The sequence below is a fragment of the Cnephaeus nilssonii genome (genome assembly GCF_951640355.1).
Source record: "Cnephaeus nilssonii genome assembly, chromosome: 16".
Lineage (NCBI taxonomy): Eukaryota > Metazoa > Chordata > Mammalia > Chiroptera > Vespertilionidae > Cnephaeus > Cnephaeus nilssonii.
Window position 1 is genome coordinate 41,263,605 of NC_137087.1, and position 12,231 is coordinate 41,275,835.

Here is a 12,231-nt window from a genome sequence, read left to right on the forward strand (position 1 = left end):
CAGCACAATTTTCTTAAATCGCTTTCCACCCAACACAGAAGGGGTTCTTAATCTGTCAACCTGAGAATTTTACCTATGATCAGGCTTGCTAGTAGAAACCTCTTGATTTTTTAATTTAAATTAAAACGCTTGATTTCAATTTTTTTTTACCGGACTTACGAATGTTGTGTAAGCCTCCCAAAGACTTAATAAAATGTATCCTTTTATCTTTTAAAACGTCAGGGCTCAGGGCCTCCACGGGCATCGGGTATATACTCTGAATTTTGCTTCTTACACAGGCTCATGGGAGGAGCAGTTTTCCACCGAGAAGTTCAGAGAACCGGTTACACGGAACTTGCAACAGTTGGTGCCTGGCCGTGGGCAGGCTGGGAGCGATCGATGGGGCCGGTCTGAGACCCCCAAAGCCTCGGGGCGGGGCGGGAAGGGGCAGCGGTGGCCGCGGAGGACCGTGCGGCGGCGGCGCGGGGTCGCGGGGGCTGCAGGACGGTGCCTGGCTGGACTGCCGGAGGCGGCGGCGGCGGCCACGGCCAAGGACCGCGGGAACGGCAGCCCGGGCGGCCGCGCGCGCGCGCCGGGCGGGCGGGTGTGCACCCAGGTCGTCTCCCGGGCCACGCCGGGGCCACGGCGAGGTGAGGCCGGCCCTGCCCCCGCGCCGCCCCCGGCGGGAGGCGCGACGCCCGGGCCGCGGGTGCGTGCGCGGCCCCGGGCTACGCGGCTGGGCGTGCGCGGGGCCGCGGCGGAGGCTGGGCCGGGCGGGCGGCAGAAGATGGCGAGGGTGTGTAGGCGGCAGCAATGCTCCGTTGAGAAACGCGGCTTTCGGCAAGAACTGGACTCCTGGCGCCACAAGCTCATCCACTGTGTAGGTGAGCGCCTCCTCCGGCCGCCCCGGGCCCTCGGGCCGCCCGGCCGCCGGCCGCCCCGGACGTGGGAGGGAGCCGGGGCAGGCATTTGCTGCTCCGGCCCGCCCGCCCTCTTTGGCTCGGGCGTCCCCCCTCCCCCACCCCCCGGAGTGCGGGCGCGCGACCTCCGGGCGGGCTCCCCGGGCTCGGGCCGGAGCGCGCACCCTCCGCGGGGCGGGTTCTCGGGCGGCAGAGCTCGCCGCGCTCCCTTCCTCGCGGGGCGGCCCGGCGCCGCCGGCCCCTTATTGTGGAGACTCGCCCCGCAGTGCTGACACTTGACGGGGGTCGCCGCCGCGCGTCCCGCCGAGCCCAGCGCGGGGCCGGACCGGGCCGGGCCGGGGGGTGGGGTGGGGTGGGGGGGAAGACATGCTGGGCCCCAGCTCGGCCCCCTCCTCCGTTCTCGTGGGCGCCTTCCCCGTCCCGCGCCGCCCCTCCCCCACGCGCACCAGCGGCGCGCGCCCCCGGCCCCACGGGCACGCGCGGCGGGCTGGCGGGCGCTCGGGCGTGTGCGAGGCGTGAGGTGGAGATGGGGGCGGAGGGAGCCGGAGCTGTCACAGGCCCGGGGTCCGCCTGACCGAGCCAAGTGGGGTGTCATGGCCGCGGGGGGCAGCGGCTGCACTTCCTCAGCGGGCGGCGGCGGCGGCCGGGGCGTTCATCCTCGACGCTCGGGTCGGTGTGTGTGTGTATTTGTGTTCGGTGTGTGCACGGCGGGGAGGACGGGGGTTTGCGGGGGGGGTGGGGGGTGGGACCGGGTCCGACCGAGAAGACTAGTCGCTCTTGTCCCCTCCCCGGGGGATTTGCCGGAGCCGCCGCCTCGCCGAGAGCCTCGTCCTCCACCCCTCCCCCCCCCCCCCCCCGCCTCCCGGACCTCGGGCCGCCCGGGGTGGCATTCTCCCCGCGGGGTCGGAGGGAGCGTGGACGGGGCCGCCCCGGGAGGGGCCGCACGGCCGAGCTGCGCCTCTCACACTCTGTGTTTTTTGTCTGTTTTTCTCTCCCAAGGTCCCGTTTCCCTCTGTGCGGCGGCCGGCGGGACCATAAGGGCTTAACTCATATATTTAACCCCCCTCCAAAAAGTAAGTGGCCCGCGTGGTGTCTCCGCTCCGCCCGCCGCCCCCGCGCCCCGGTCCATCCCTGGGTCGGGCTCTCCCGTCCCCCAGTATTGTGGTTTCCCCATCTGGGCCTCGGCGGTGCCGCTGCTGCGCGGGGGGAAATGCGCTCTCGTCGTCCTCCGCCGTCCCCCACGCCCAGTCCTCGGGGAGGCCCCCGATTCCAGCCCCCACCCCACCCGTGGGGAGCACTCTTAGGAGCCAGGTCTCCCCCGACAGAATCCGGGAGATTCTCTGTGCGTTCGCTGGGGCCCCCTCATCCCCTCCTTCCCGACTGGGTTTCGTTGGAGGAATTATGCAAATCCTGCTTTCTGGTGTCCATTCAGCGGCAATTTCATGCGGTGAGAAGTTCTCTTTGTTGTGTGCGGGGGAGAACAGACACTGATTTAATAGACATATCTGTGGGGGGGGGGGGAGGGGGTGTCGGAGAGGCTCAGTTTGGAAGAATTACTGCACTGGGTCCGCTCGGGGTCTTTGTGTGTGAGCTTTCTGGCTTGACAGGAGGGTCTGCCCTTTGACAATGTCCCACAAGGGATGGGTTCTAGAATAGATTATAAAGCAAAACTGAAACTTTAAACAAGTAAAAAAAAAAAAATAAGGCAACCTTGACTTAGAGGATGTAAGCCTTTCCATTTCTGTAGTGTTTCATTATGAAAATGGATGTGAATTTTGTTAAAAGGTTTGGACTGGAACATGAAACATTGTTAATAGAAGCAGTGCTTTAAGGTATCTGATATCACTTTGGTTGTCCAAAGGTTAAAAGTACCTTTTAAAACATATGCCTGTGTCAATAACAAAGGCATGAATCAGGGTTTTGGTATAATTTGTCGTATGAATGTATTTTAAAAATTTCCCTCCTGTCATTCCAAGTCCAGCTCTGCCCTCCAGGAATCAGCCTTTGGTTTATCAGTTTTCATTTACTCTGCTCTGTCTCTGCTTGTTTTATTCTTTCAAACCTATCTTAACACTTGCTAAAATGTTATGTCTGCTTTAAACACTTTTTGAATTATATATTTGTTGTAACCATCATATAGCTTAGCTTACAAAAGGCATTTAGAAGGTTTTGAGACGTATTAATGAGTTTTCTGAATTGTGAGTTAATACAAAATCCTGAAATTATTGTGAAAAATTTTTAGTTTTTGTATTTGCTTCACTTTTTTAGTGATTTTTTTAAAGTAGGGCTTTTTTGTTTTTAAAAGATTTTGAAACTGATGACTATAATTCTAAGGATTTCTTAAGTTACTGTTAACTTTAGATGGTTTCAGTGAGTTATCTTATTTTAATTGTTTGCTTTGAATCCTAACCTTCTGCCTCAGGCCCCCTTTTTGTCAGTCATTGCTAGTGTTAGTGATTAGTTACTGCTGCTTTACAAGGCTCTTTAAAAACTTGACTAATAAATCCTTCTGTAAATATCTGAATTGATTATCAAATTTTAGATTCATTTTTTGAAGGAGGATATTAATCTGGTGATCAATTTTCTTAAAACATACTTTTGACTCCCAAATTTCCACTTTCGAGGTAGTAAAGTTCAGGCGATATTTAGAGTCCAGAGTGCAGAGCAGTATTTTAATCTGAACAGTAATATGTAGTTGATAGTATCCCAATTAAAATCATTTGGGCCTCATATTTTCTCTTTTATTATGCAGGGTGTGGCAAAAGTAGATTTCCAATTGTGAGTATGTAAAATGCAGAGTTTATTCTTGTACTTTTATTTATTAATTATTGTATTATTTTCCATACGAACAACTATAAACCTACTTTTGTCCCACCCTGTATGTAATTTAAGGGGAAAGTTATAAGGAAATCAATTGTAGTGTTAACTTTCTGTATTTAAGAGGTCTGGCAGTGAGCCTTTTGTACAGTCCAAAAGATAATTATGTATGTTGTTTGTCACTAGCAGATGTAATAATTTCTCTTTTATTTTAGTGGGGTTGGTTCTGAGCAGTTAACATTCTATTTGATTCTGTTGACTGAATGATTATCTTAATACTTTGGGGTCATTTGGTTTCTATATTTAAATTATAGCAGTCTTAGGATTAAAAATGAATTCTTTTTCCAAAATCTAATTTTTTTTTGTGGGGGTTAGGGGGAGGTGGGCACGTCTGTATTGTGGAGGTGGAAGTGTTGGTGTCTCCATTAATTATGAGGTTTTAGTTGCATTGGAGTTAGCAGGTTCATGTAGTGATTATGATCAAGATGAATATTTGGTCACCTGGTGTTTATTGAGGCATCCTCTGGAAAGTCAGTTCAGATTCCAGGAAGATTGAGGTTCTCTACGCTGCCTGGTGTGATGTGACCTATTGCTTGGCTGCTCCTCATCCTTGCTGTATTCTTAAGAAGCTCTTCCCAATATAGGGAAAAGTTGTGATTTCAGCTTGGTTCTAGCTTGGCTGAAGGATAGCAAGATAAATCTCTTTGACTTACACAGCATTATTATTTCAGATTGGCCTAATTTCCTCAGATATGCTTGTAGCTGGAGCAATTCTAGGCAGCATCTGAATAATACTATTTAAAAAAATTTTTTTTTAAGTCTTATGGACTACATAGTATGACCTGAAATTTTTTTACAGAGTGAGGATTAGGTGTTCAGTGTCTATGGGGACTTGCCATTTCTGAGTACTTGCCTAATCACTTAGTTGTTTAGTAGTGCTATTTTTAGGAATGAAAGGCAATTAGGTAAGTACTTCAGTTAAATATTTATTAAGCATCTGCTTTGTACCAGGCACTATGGGCAAGCAAAGATATTGGGGAAGCTGCCCCAACCTTCAGGAACCTTTTAGTCCTTAGAGAAAATATAGTGTGTTCACTTACAGTACAAGGCAAAATGTGCCTTCCCATGGTGCAGGCGAGTGGTTGGGGTATTTAGAAATGAAAGAAGTCTCTCAAGATGATGAAGGAAGACTTCATGAAGAATGTGGCAGATTTTTGCTTCATTTTGATGAATATGGAAAAGGCATTCCTGTCATGAAAAATGAGTTGGGGGCAGCTCCCGCCCCCAGGAGGCGACCAGTGGTGGCAATGGGGCGGGGGGGGGGGGGGGCGAGCAGGCTGTGCTGGGGCAGTGCCAAGCCACCAGCCAGGGCGGGTGGGGGTAGCCGATCGCCCTGCCCAAAGATGGCCCTGATCGCCCGCCAGGCCTAGGGGCTCTCCCCTATATATTGAGAACAGTCTCTTAGATTTAAAAATTAAAACCTACTCTGACTGAAAAAACAGGATGATGCAGCGATGATATGCATGGACTCTGGCTTGTACATTTTGTGGTCAGCCCTGATTCTGACACTTACAACTGTGCGACAAAGCCAATTACTTAACTTATCTCTGCTTCAGTTTTTCCACCCATAAGATGGGGAAAATGGCACTACTGCCTCAGAAGGATCATGTTATGTACTACTTTTTATAATTGGCAAAAAAATGTAGCTGCCCATACAACAGCAAGATGCCTTTCACCTATATGAAAAGTATGGTCACTGGTGCATGCCGCATCCCGGATTGTGAGAGGGATGTCTGACTGCCGGTTTAGGCCCATTCCCCCCTAAGCCAGCAGTTGGACATCCTTAGTGCTGCTGTGGAAGCGGGAGAGGCTCTGGACGCCACTACCTCGGCGCTTGCCAGTCGTGAGCCCAGCTTCTGGCTGAGCAGCGCTCCCTTGTGGGAGCATACTGATTACCAGGGCACAGCTCCTGTGTTGAGCATCCGCCCCTTGGTTGTTAGTGCATATCATAGTGACTGGTGGTTCTGCTGTTTGGTCGATTTGCATATTAGCCTTTCATTATATAGAATTAGTTTCAGGTGGTTAGACAAATCATATTTTACTGACTTATCCTTTCTTCTGTTTCATCTAGTCTGTTGTTGAACCCTTCTCTTATACTTTTCAATGCACTTCTTGCATTAAACGTGTAATTAAATCTTCATAATAATTGTACTAGGTGGGCATTATTTTATTTTATTGTTTTGTTAATCCTCACCTGAGGATGATATTGACGAGAGAGAGAGAGAGATAGCAGTGTAAGAGAGAAACATCAATTGGTTGCCTCCCATATATGCCCAGACTGGGAATCGAACCCACAAATATTTACTGAGCATCTAGGTATGTGCTCTGACTGGGAATCAAACCTGCAATCTTTTTTCATGTACGGGATGACACTCCAACCAACTGAGCCACTCAGTTGGGGTCTAAGTGGGTATTATTTTAATGTATAGATAGAAAAATAACTGTGTGGATTGATGCTACTATCAATTTATGGTGTTCAGCCTAAACTGGAGTCTCAGCACTGGGAGTTCTTTTGTGTATTCTTGCTCAGTTCCTGCAGTTTATCACAATGGCTCTCTTTTAGCCCCTGTGTACTCCTACTTCTCTCTCAGCTGATGATCTTGTCACCTATAGAACAGTGGAAATTGAGGCAATTGAAAGGAAATATTTTTCCAACATTCTCCTTTTCATCTCTAGGACTACTTGGAAAACTTGAGGAAAATATTTTCCTCTAAAACATTTTTTCAAATATTGACTGGTTGAACAAAACCACTGAGATGTTTGTAAAAATTGAAAATGTGGGTCCTACCCCAGATCTGCTGAATTAGAATCTTCTTAGGTGGGGCATGGGAATCTGTATTTTAAACAGAGATCTCAGGTGATTCTTGTATACACTGAAGTTTGAAAAACACTCTCATGTAGAACAAAGTTACTTTAATCAACATGCAAAACCCTCCAAGATATTTGAGCCCAGTCAACTTCTTCAGTCTCAGCTCTCTATATCCTGCCCATTTCTCACTCTTGAATCCTTCAAGTCCTCTAACCACAAAATATAGGACTCTCTTTTTCTAGTGTGCAAGTATTATTATACTACTTTATTTACCTTCTTCCCTTTGTTTCTCCAGTTCTACCCCTCCTAGTTTGCAAGACACTTGAAGTCAATGCTCATGTCATGTTTTTTTATTTTTAAGTATTTCATGTTTTTATTTTTTTTATTTTTTAGTACTGGCACACAATGGATGCTCAGTATTTGTGGAAAGGTAGAAAACAGTACTTTGAAATATTACAGACTAAACAAGTGACTGAAATTAAGAGACAGTGTTCTATTTATAGTGTGACTCAAGTTGCTTAAGCAAAATAAAAATAAAATCGAAATTAGTGTAAGAAAGAGGGAATGTAGGCATTTTGGTCACAATTTGTGGTATCCTTAATGGTTTTAACATAGTGATTTTTTTTTTAAGGGAGGTTGGTGGGGCAAGTTACCTCTTTGAGAATCACTATATTAGAAGTACTGAGAACTCATTTTCTATGCACATGAATTTTATGGAGACACAAGTGAAACCTAACCTTCAACAGGTAAAACATTATTTTGTCTTGTTTCACCTCAAAATGTAATCTTTTCTTTTAATTCAGAATATGTGTATTAACTTGAGGTTTCTGACGTACCATTAAAAGCAATAGGAATGGACTAGGAATTTTCCAGAGACAAATGGTTAAAAGTTGAAGGTGGGCAGTAGGTGAAGGAAGAGTGCTTCCATTGTATGTGAGTATAAAATTTGTGTTCTTTTCAGAAACTCAGGGACATTTATTGGCATACTATGTGTGTGACAAAGTTTGCTTGAAGTAGAAACAAATGAACCGTGAACAATGATAGCCATATTAAAGGGCAAGATTGTTGTGAATGTTCTTGATATGGAAATTTCAGTGTGACTTTGTCACCATTCCAGACACTGTGTAGTGATGTTGACCTAGTACTGTCATTGCTTTAGGGATGGTGGTGATATGGCATGTAACTGAGGAGAAAAATATTTTATGAATGCTTTGTTTTTAGGTATTGGTACTTAGGTTTTTATAACTCTGAGAGTTCCTGGTATTGTTCATATTTTGCTATCAGGAGCTCACAGAGTCATACTTGAACAAGCATAAATGAATTTGAAAGTTTAGATTCTAAAACCTTTCATGGCAGATGGCCTGATGGTAAGAGAATGTATATGAATACAAACTATTCTTTTTCTACTATAGCTTCATGTCTCTGCCAAGTTTGAGGAAAATAACTGGGAAAGAAAATGAGGCCCTGTTTTTAATCATGGCACATTGCAATATTCTGCCTTTATTTATCAGGACTCTTCAGAAACGCAATTCAAATTAAGTTAATTCAAAAAGATCATTTTGTAGGTTTATGAACTGGGAAGTTCACAGAGGAAAAAGCTAACGCTAGGTTCTGACATGACTGTATTTAGAAGTTTGACTTGTGTCATCAGGAATGTCTTATCTTCACCTTTAAACATTCCTTTCACCTTTTGGTTTCCTTCTTCGGCAGATATGATGGTAAGATGATCAGTGGCAGCTCTATCTAGATTTATGTGATTCTTAAAATCCACATGTCTCTCTTTCTTGTAGTAGAACCAGCCAAATTGGGTGTATGGAAGGACTCATTGGCCAGGCTTGGGTCATGTGGCCTATCCCTGAACCAGTCCCTAAGGCCTGTGGAGGGTGATTCTCTGACCCAACCTGGGGGCAGGTACTTGGTTTTGGAGAGAGACTTTAAGGAAGGGCAGATTAATTCTTGAAAAGAAAATTGGATGCTGTTATCTAAGAAAGGGAGATGGATGCTGGTTAGGCAAAATTTATAAATATTCCACATATGAAGAAATTGACTGATTTGGACCAGGTTATCAGTTGTATTATATCCCTCCAAAAGATATGCTGAAGTCCTAACCCCAGGTATCTGTGGTAGCTTTATTTGGAAATAGGGTCTTTGCAGTTGTAATGAAGTTAAAATGAGCTCCATACTAGATATGGGGTCCTAACCCAATAACTGGTGTCCTTATAGGAAGAGGGAAATTTGAATACAGACAGGGAAGACAGCTATGTGAAGAGAGAGGCAGGGATTGGAGATACACTGCCACAAGCCAAGGAATGCCAAGAATTGCTAACAATCACCAGAAGCTACAAAGAAGCAAGGAAGGATACTTCCTTAGAGCCTTTAGAGCAGAGGTGGGGAACCTGTTTTCTGCCAAGGGCCTTTTGGATATTTATAACATCATTCGGGGGCCATACAAAATTATCAACTTAAAAATTAACCTGGCCGGGCCGGCGTGGCTCAGTGGTTGAGTGTTGACCTGTGAACCAGGAGGTCACGGTTTGGATTCCTGGTTAGGACACATTCCCAGGTTGCTGGCTCGATCTCCAGTGTGGGGCATGCAGGAGGCAGCCAATCAATGATTCTCTCTCATCACTGATGTTTCTATCTCTCTCTCTCCCTTTCTCTTCCTCTCTGAAATAAATAAATAATTTTAAAAAGTTAGCCTGCTATATTTGGTCAAACATTTAATTTACTCACCCCTAATGCCTTGGCAGGGCCGACCAAATGATTTTGCAGGCCTTTTGTGGCCTGCGGTTGCATGTTCCCCACCCCTGCTTTAGAGGGAGCATGGCCTTGCCAATGCCTTGATTTCTGCTTTCTAATATCCAGAACTGCGAGCAAATACATTTCTGTTGTTTTAAGCCACCTAGTTAGTGGTAATACGTTACAACAGTTCTAGGAAACTAATATAGACCATATGCGGTACATATAAAATTTATTTTTTTATCCGTCCATCCTCTTAAAATAAAGTCCTGACCATAAAATTTCCCAATAAATATCTTTTGCATTTTAAATAGATTTTGTAGGGATTTGGAATGACTTTGGAATTTATGGGTTTGGCATTTAAAAATACAGTATGGGGCAAAACTAGGCTTATAGTTGTGACTATGTGAAACACAATTTACTCTTGTATTATTAGTTATTAATTATTGTATTATTTTTCATATGAACAACTGTAAATCTACTTTTACTCCACCCTATATATACTATTTGGTTAAAATTTTCCCCTAGCCGTAATAATTTGACATGATATTTTATGATTGACTAGAGGTCCGGTGCACGAAATTTATGCACAGGGGGTGTGTTTGTCCCTCAGCCCAGCCTGCACCCTCTCCAATCTGGGACATCCCTCTCACAATCCAGTACTGCTGGCTCCCAACCGCTCGCCTGCCTGCCTGCCTGCCTGCCTGATTACCCCTACCCGCTTCTGCCTGCCAGCCTGATCACCCACTAACCACTCCCCTGCCAGCCTGATCGACACCTAACTGCTCCCCTGCTGGCCCGATTGCCCCCAACTGCCCTCTCCTGCAGGCCTGGTCCCCCCCAACTGCCCTCCCATGCAGGCCTGGTCGCCCCTAACTGCCCTCCCCTGCCAGCCTGGTCGCCCCTAACTGCTCTCCCCTGCTGGCCTGGTCACCCCCATCTGCCCTCCCCTGCAGGCCTGATTTCTCCCAACTGCCCTCCCCTGCAGGCCTAGTCACCTCTAACTGCCCTCCCCTGCAGGCCTGGGTCCCCCCAACTGCCCTCCCCTGCATAGAAGATGGCCGGAAGATGGCTGGTTGACCTGGTCTAATTAGCATGTTACCCTTTTATTAGTATAGATGTGTTTGACTGCCAAATAGCACAGTGCCATGTGAGAATCAGTGGTAAAAATAATTAAAGTGAAACACCCAGAGTAAATGTATTCCAGCAGCCTGAATATAAAAGAAAAATATGTCTAGGGCAATTGGTTACTGAGATGGGAAAAATTAGTATTTTGGTGAGACTAACCAAAAATAAGAGTAGCTTGAACAGTATTTCTGGGTTCTTACTCATTTTCTGCAAACTGAGTCAGTTAATATACCTACAAGGTTTGGTTAAACTTTGAAAAAATGTGATCTTACGAATATTCTTCTAGTTTCTAATTTATAGGAAGTGGATATTTTCTATAAGCACTATAATTCTTACTCAAAATCTTTGTAGTAGAGGAAATTTTGTTTTTAAGGAGCTTAAGAATTTATTGGAAAATAGTTTTGGGGAACTATGCAAGCACTTTAAAATACATATACCCTCCCATTTTCACTAGAGTGAAATAGGAACAATAAAGAAAATGTCATATCTTGAATTAGTAATGATAAAAGCAATACAGTTCTCATTATAAATATTTTTATAGTATTTTATTTTTTGTTTTTATTACTTTTAAAAAATAAAGATTATTCAGAGAGGAAGGGAGAGGGAAAGAGAGATAGAAACATCAATGATGAGAGAGAATCATTGATTGGTTGCCTCCTGCACTCCCCACACTGGAGATCAAGCCCACAACCTGGGAATGTGGACTGATCAGGAATCAAACTGTGACCTCCTGGTTCATAGGTTGATGTTCAACCCCAAGCCACACTAGCCGGGCGATAGTAGTGCCTTTTAAAAAAAATTTAGTAGTAGTTTTTCAGTTTAAAACTCAAAATTAATCTAAAAAATAAAATAAAACAAAATTATATTTAAGTATACAATGAGAAGTCTTGCTTCCACCCTTGCCCCTTCTGCTCTAGTTTTACTTTCCATCCTGTAACCACTTTTATTATGGACTAGAGGCCCGGTGCACGAAATTCATGCATGGGGGGTGGGGGGTGTCTCTTAGCCCACCCTGCACCCTCTCCAATCTGGGACCCCTCGAGGGATGTCCGACTGCCCGTTTAGGCCCGATAAATGGGCAGTCGGAATCCCTCTCACAATCCAGGACTGCTGGCTCCCAACTGCTAACCTGCCTGCCTTCCTGATTGCCCCTAACCGCTTCTGCCTGCCAGCCTGATCACCCCCTAACTACTCCCCTGTCAGCCTGATTGATACCTAACTGCTCCCCTGACAGCCTGTTTGTCCCTAAGTATCCTCTCCTGCAGGCCTGGTCACCCCTAACGGCCCTCTCCTGCAGGCCTGGTCACCCCTAACTGCCCTCCCCTGCAGGCCTGGTCCCCCCCAACTGCTCTCCCCTGCAGGCCTGGTCCCCCCCAACTGCTCTCCCCTGCAGGCCTGGGTCCCCCCCAACTGTCCTTCCCTGCAGGCCCAGTCGCCCCCAACTTCCCTCCTCTGCCGGCCTGGTCACCCCTAACTGCCCTCCCCTGCAGGCTTGATCACCCCCAACTGCCCTCCCCTGCTGGCCTGATTGCCCACAACTGCCCTCCTTTGCAGGCCTGGTCCCTCCCAACTGCCCTCCCCTGCTGGCCATCTTGTGGCGGCCATCTTGTGTCCACATGGGTGCAGCCATCTTTGACCACATTGGGGCAGCATCTTATGTGTTGGAGTGATGGTCAATTTGCATATTACTCTTTTATTAGATTAGATAGGATAGAGGCATGGTGCATGGGTGGGGGCCAGCTGGTTTGCCCTGAAGGGTGTCCCGGATCAGGGTAGGGG

At 46.6% G+C, this 12,231-nt stretch overlaps 1 protein-coding gene across 11 annotated transcripts in view; it reads left to right on the plus strand.

The window, feature by feature from the left end:
- The first annotated feature begins 720 nt into the window (after positions 1-720).
- Positions 721-12,231, plus strand: part of LCOR (ligand dependent nuclear receptor corepressor) — a 126,982-nt gene continuing 115,471 nt past the window's right edge. For 4 of the 11 annotated variants that reach the window (XM_079793481.1, XM_079793476.1, XM_079793480.1 and 1 more), the window contains exon 1: positions 721-863. In XM_079793481.1, coding sequence (XP_079649607.1) covers positions 767-863 — 97 coding nt within the window. In that variant the 5' untranslated portion in view covers positions 721-766. Of the gene's footprint in view, positions 864-1,898; positions 1,973-12,231 lie in introns of all 11 variants that reach the window. The other 7 variants (XM_079793482.1, XM_079793483.1, XM_079793484.1 and 4 more) reach the window with 6 other exon arrangements.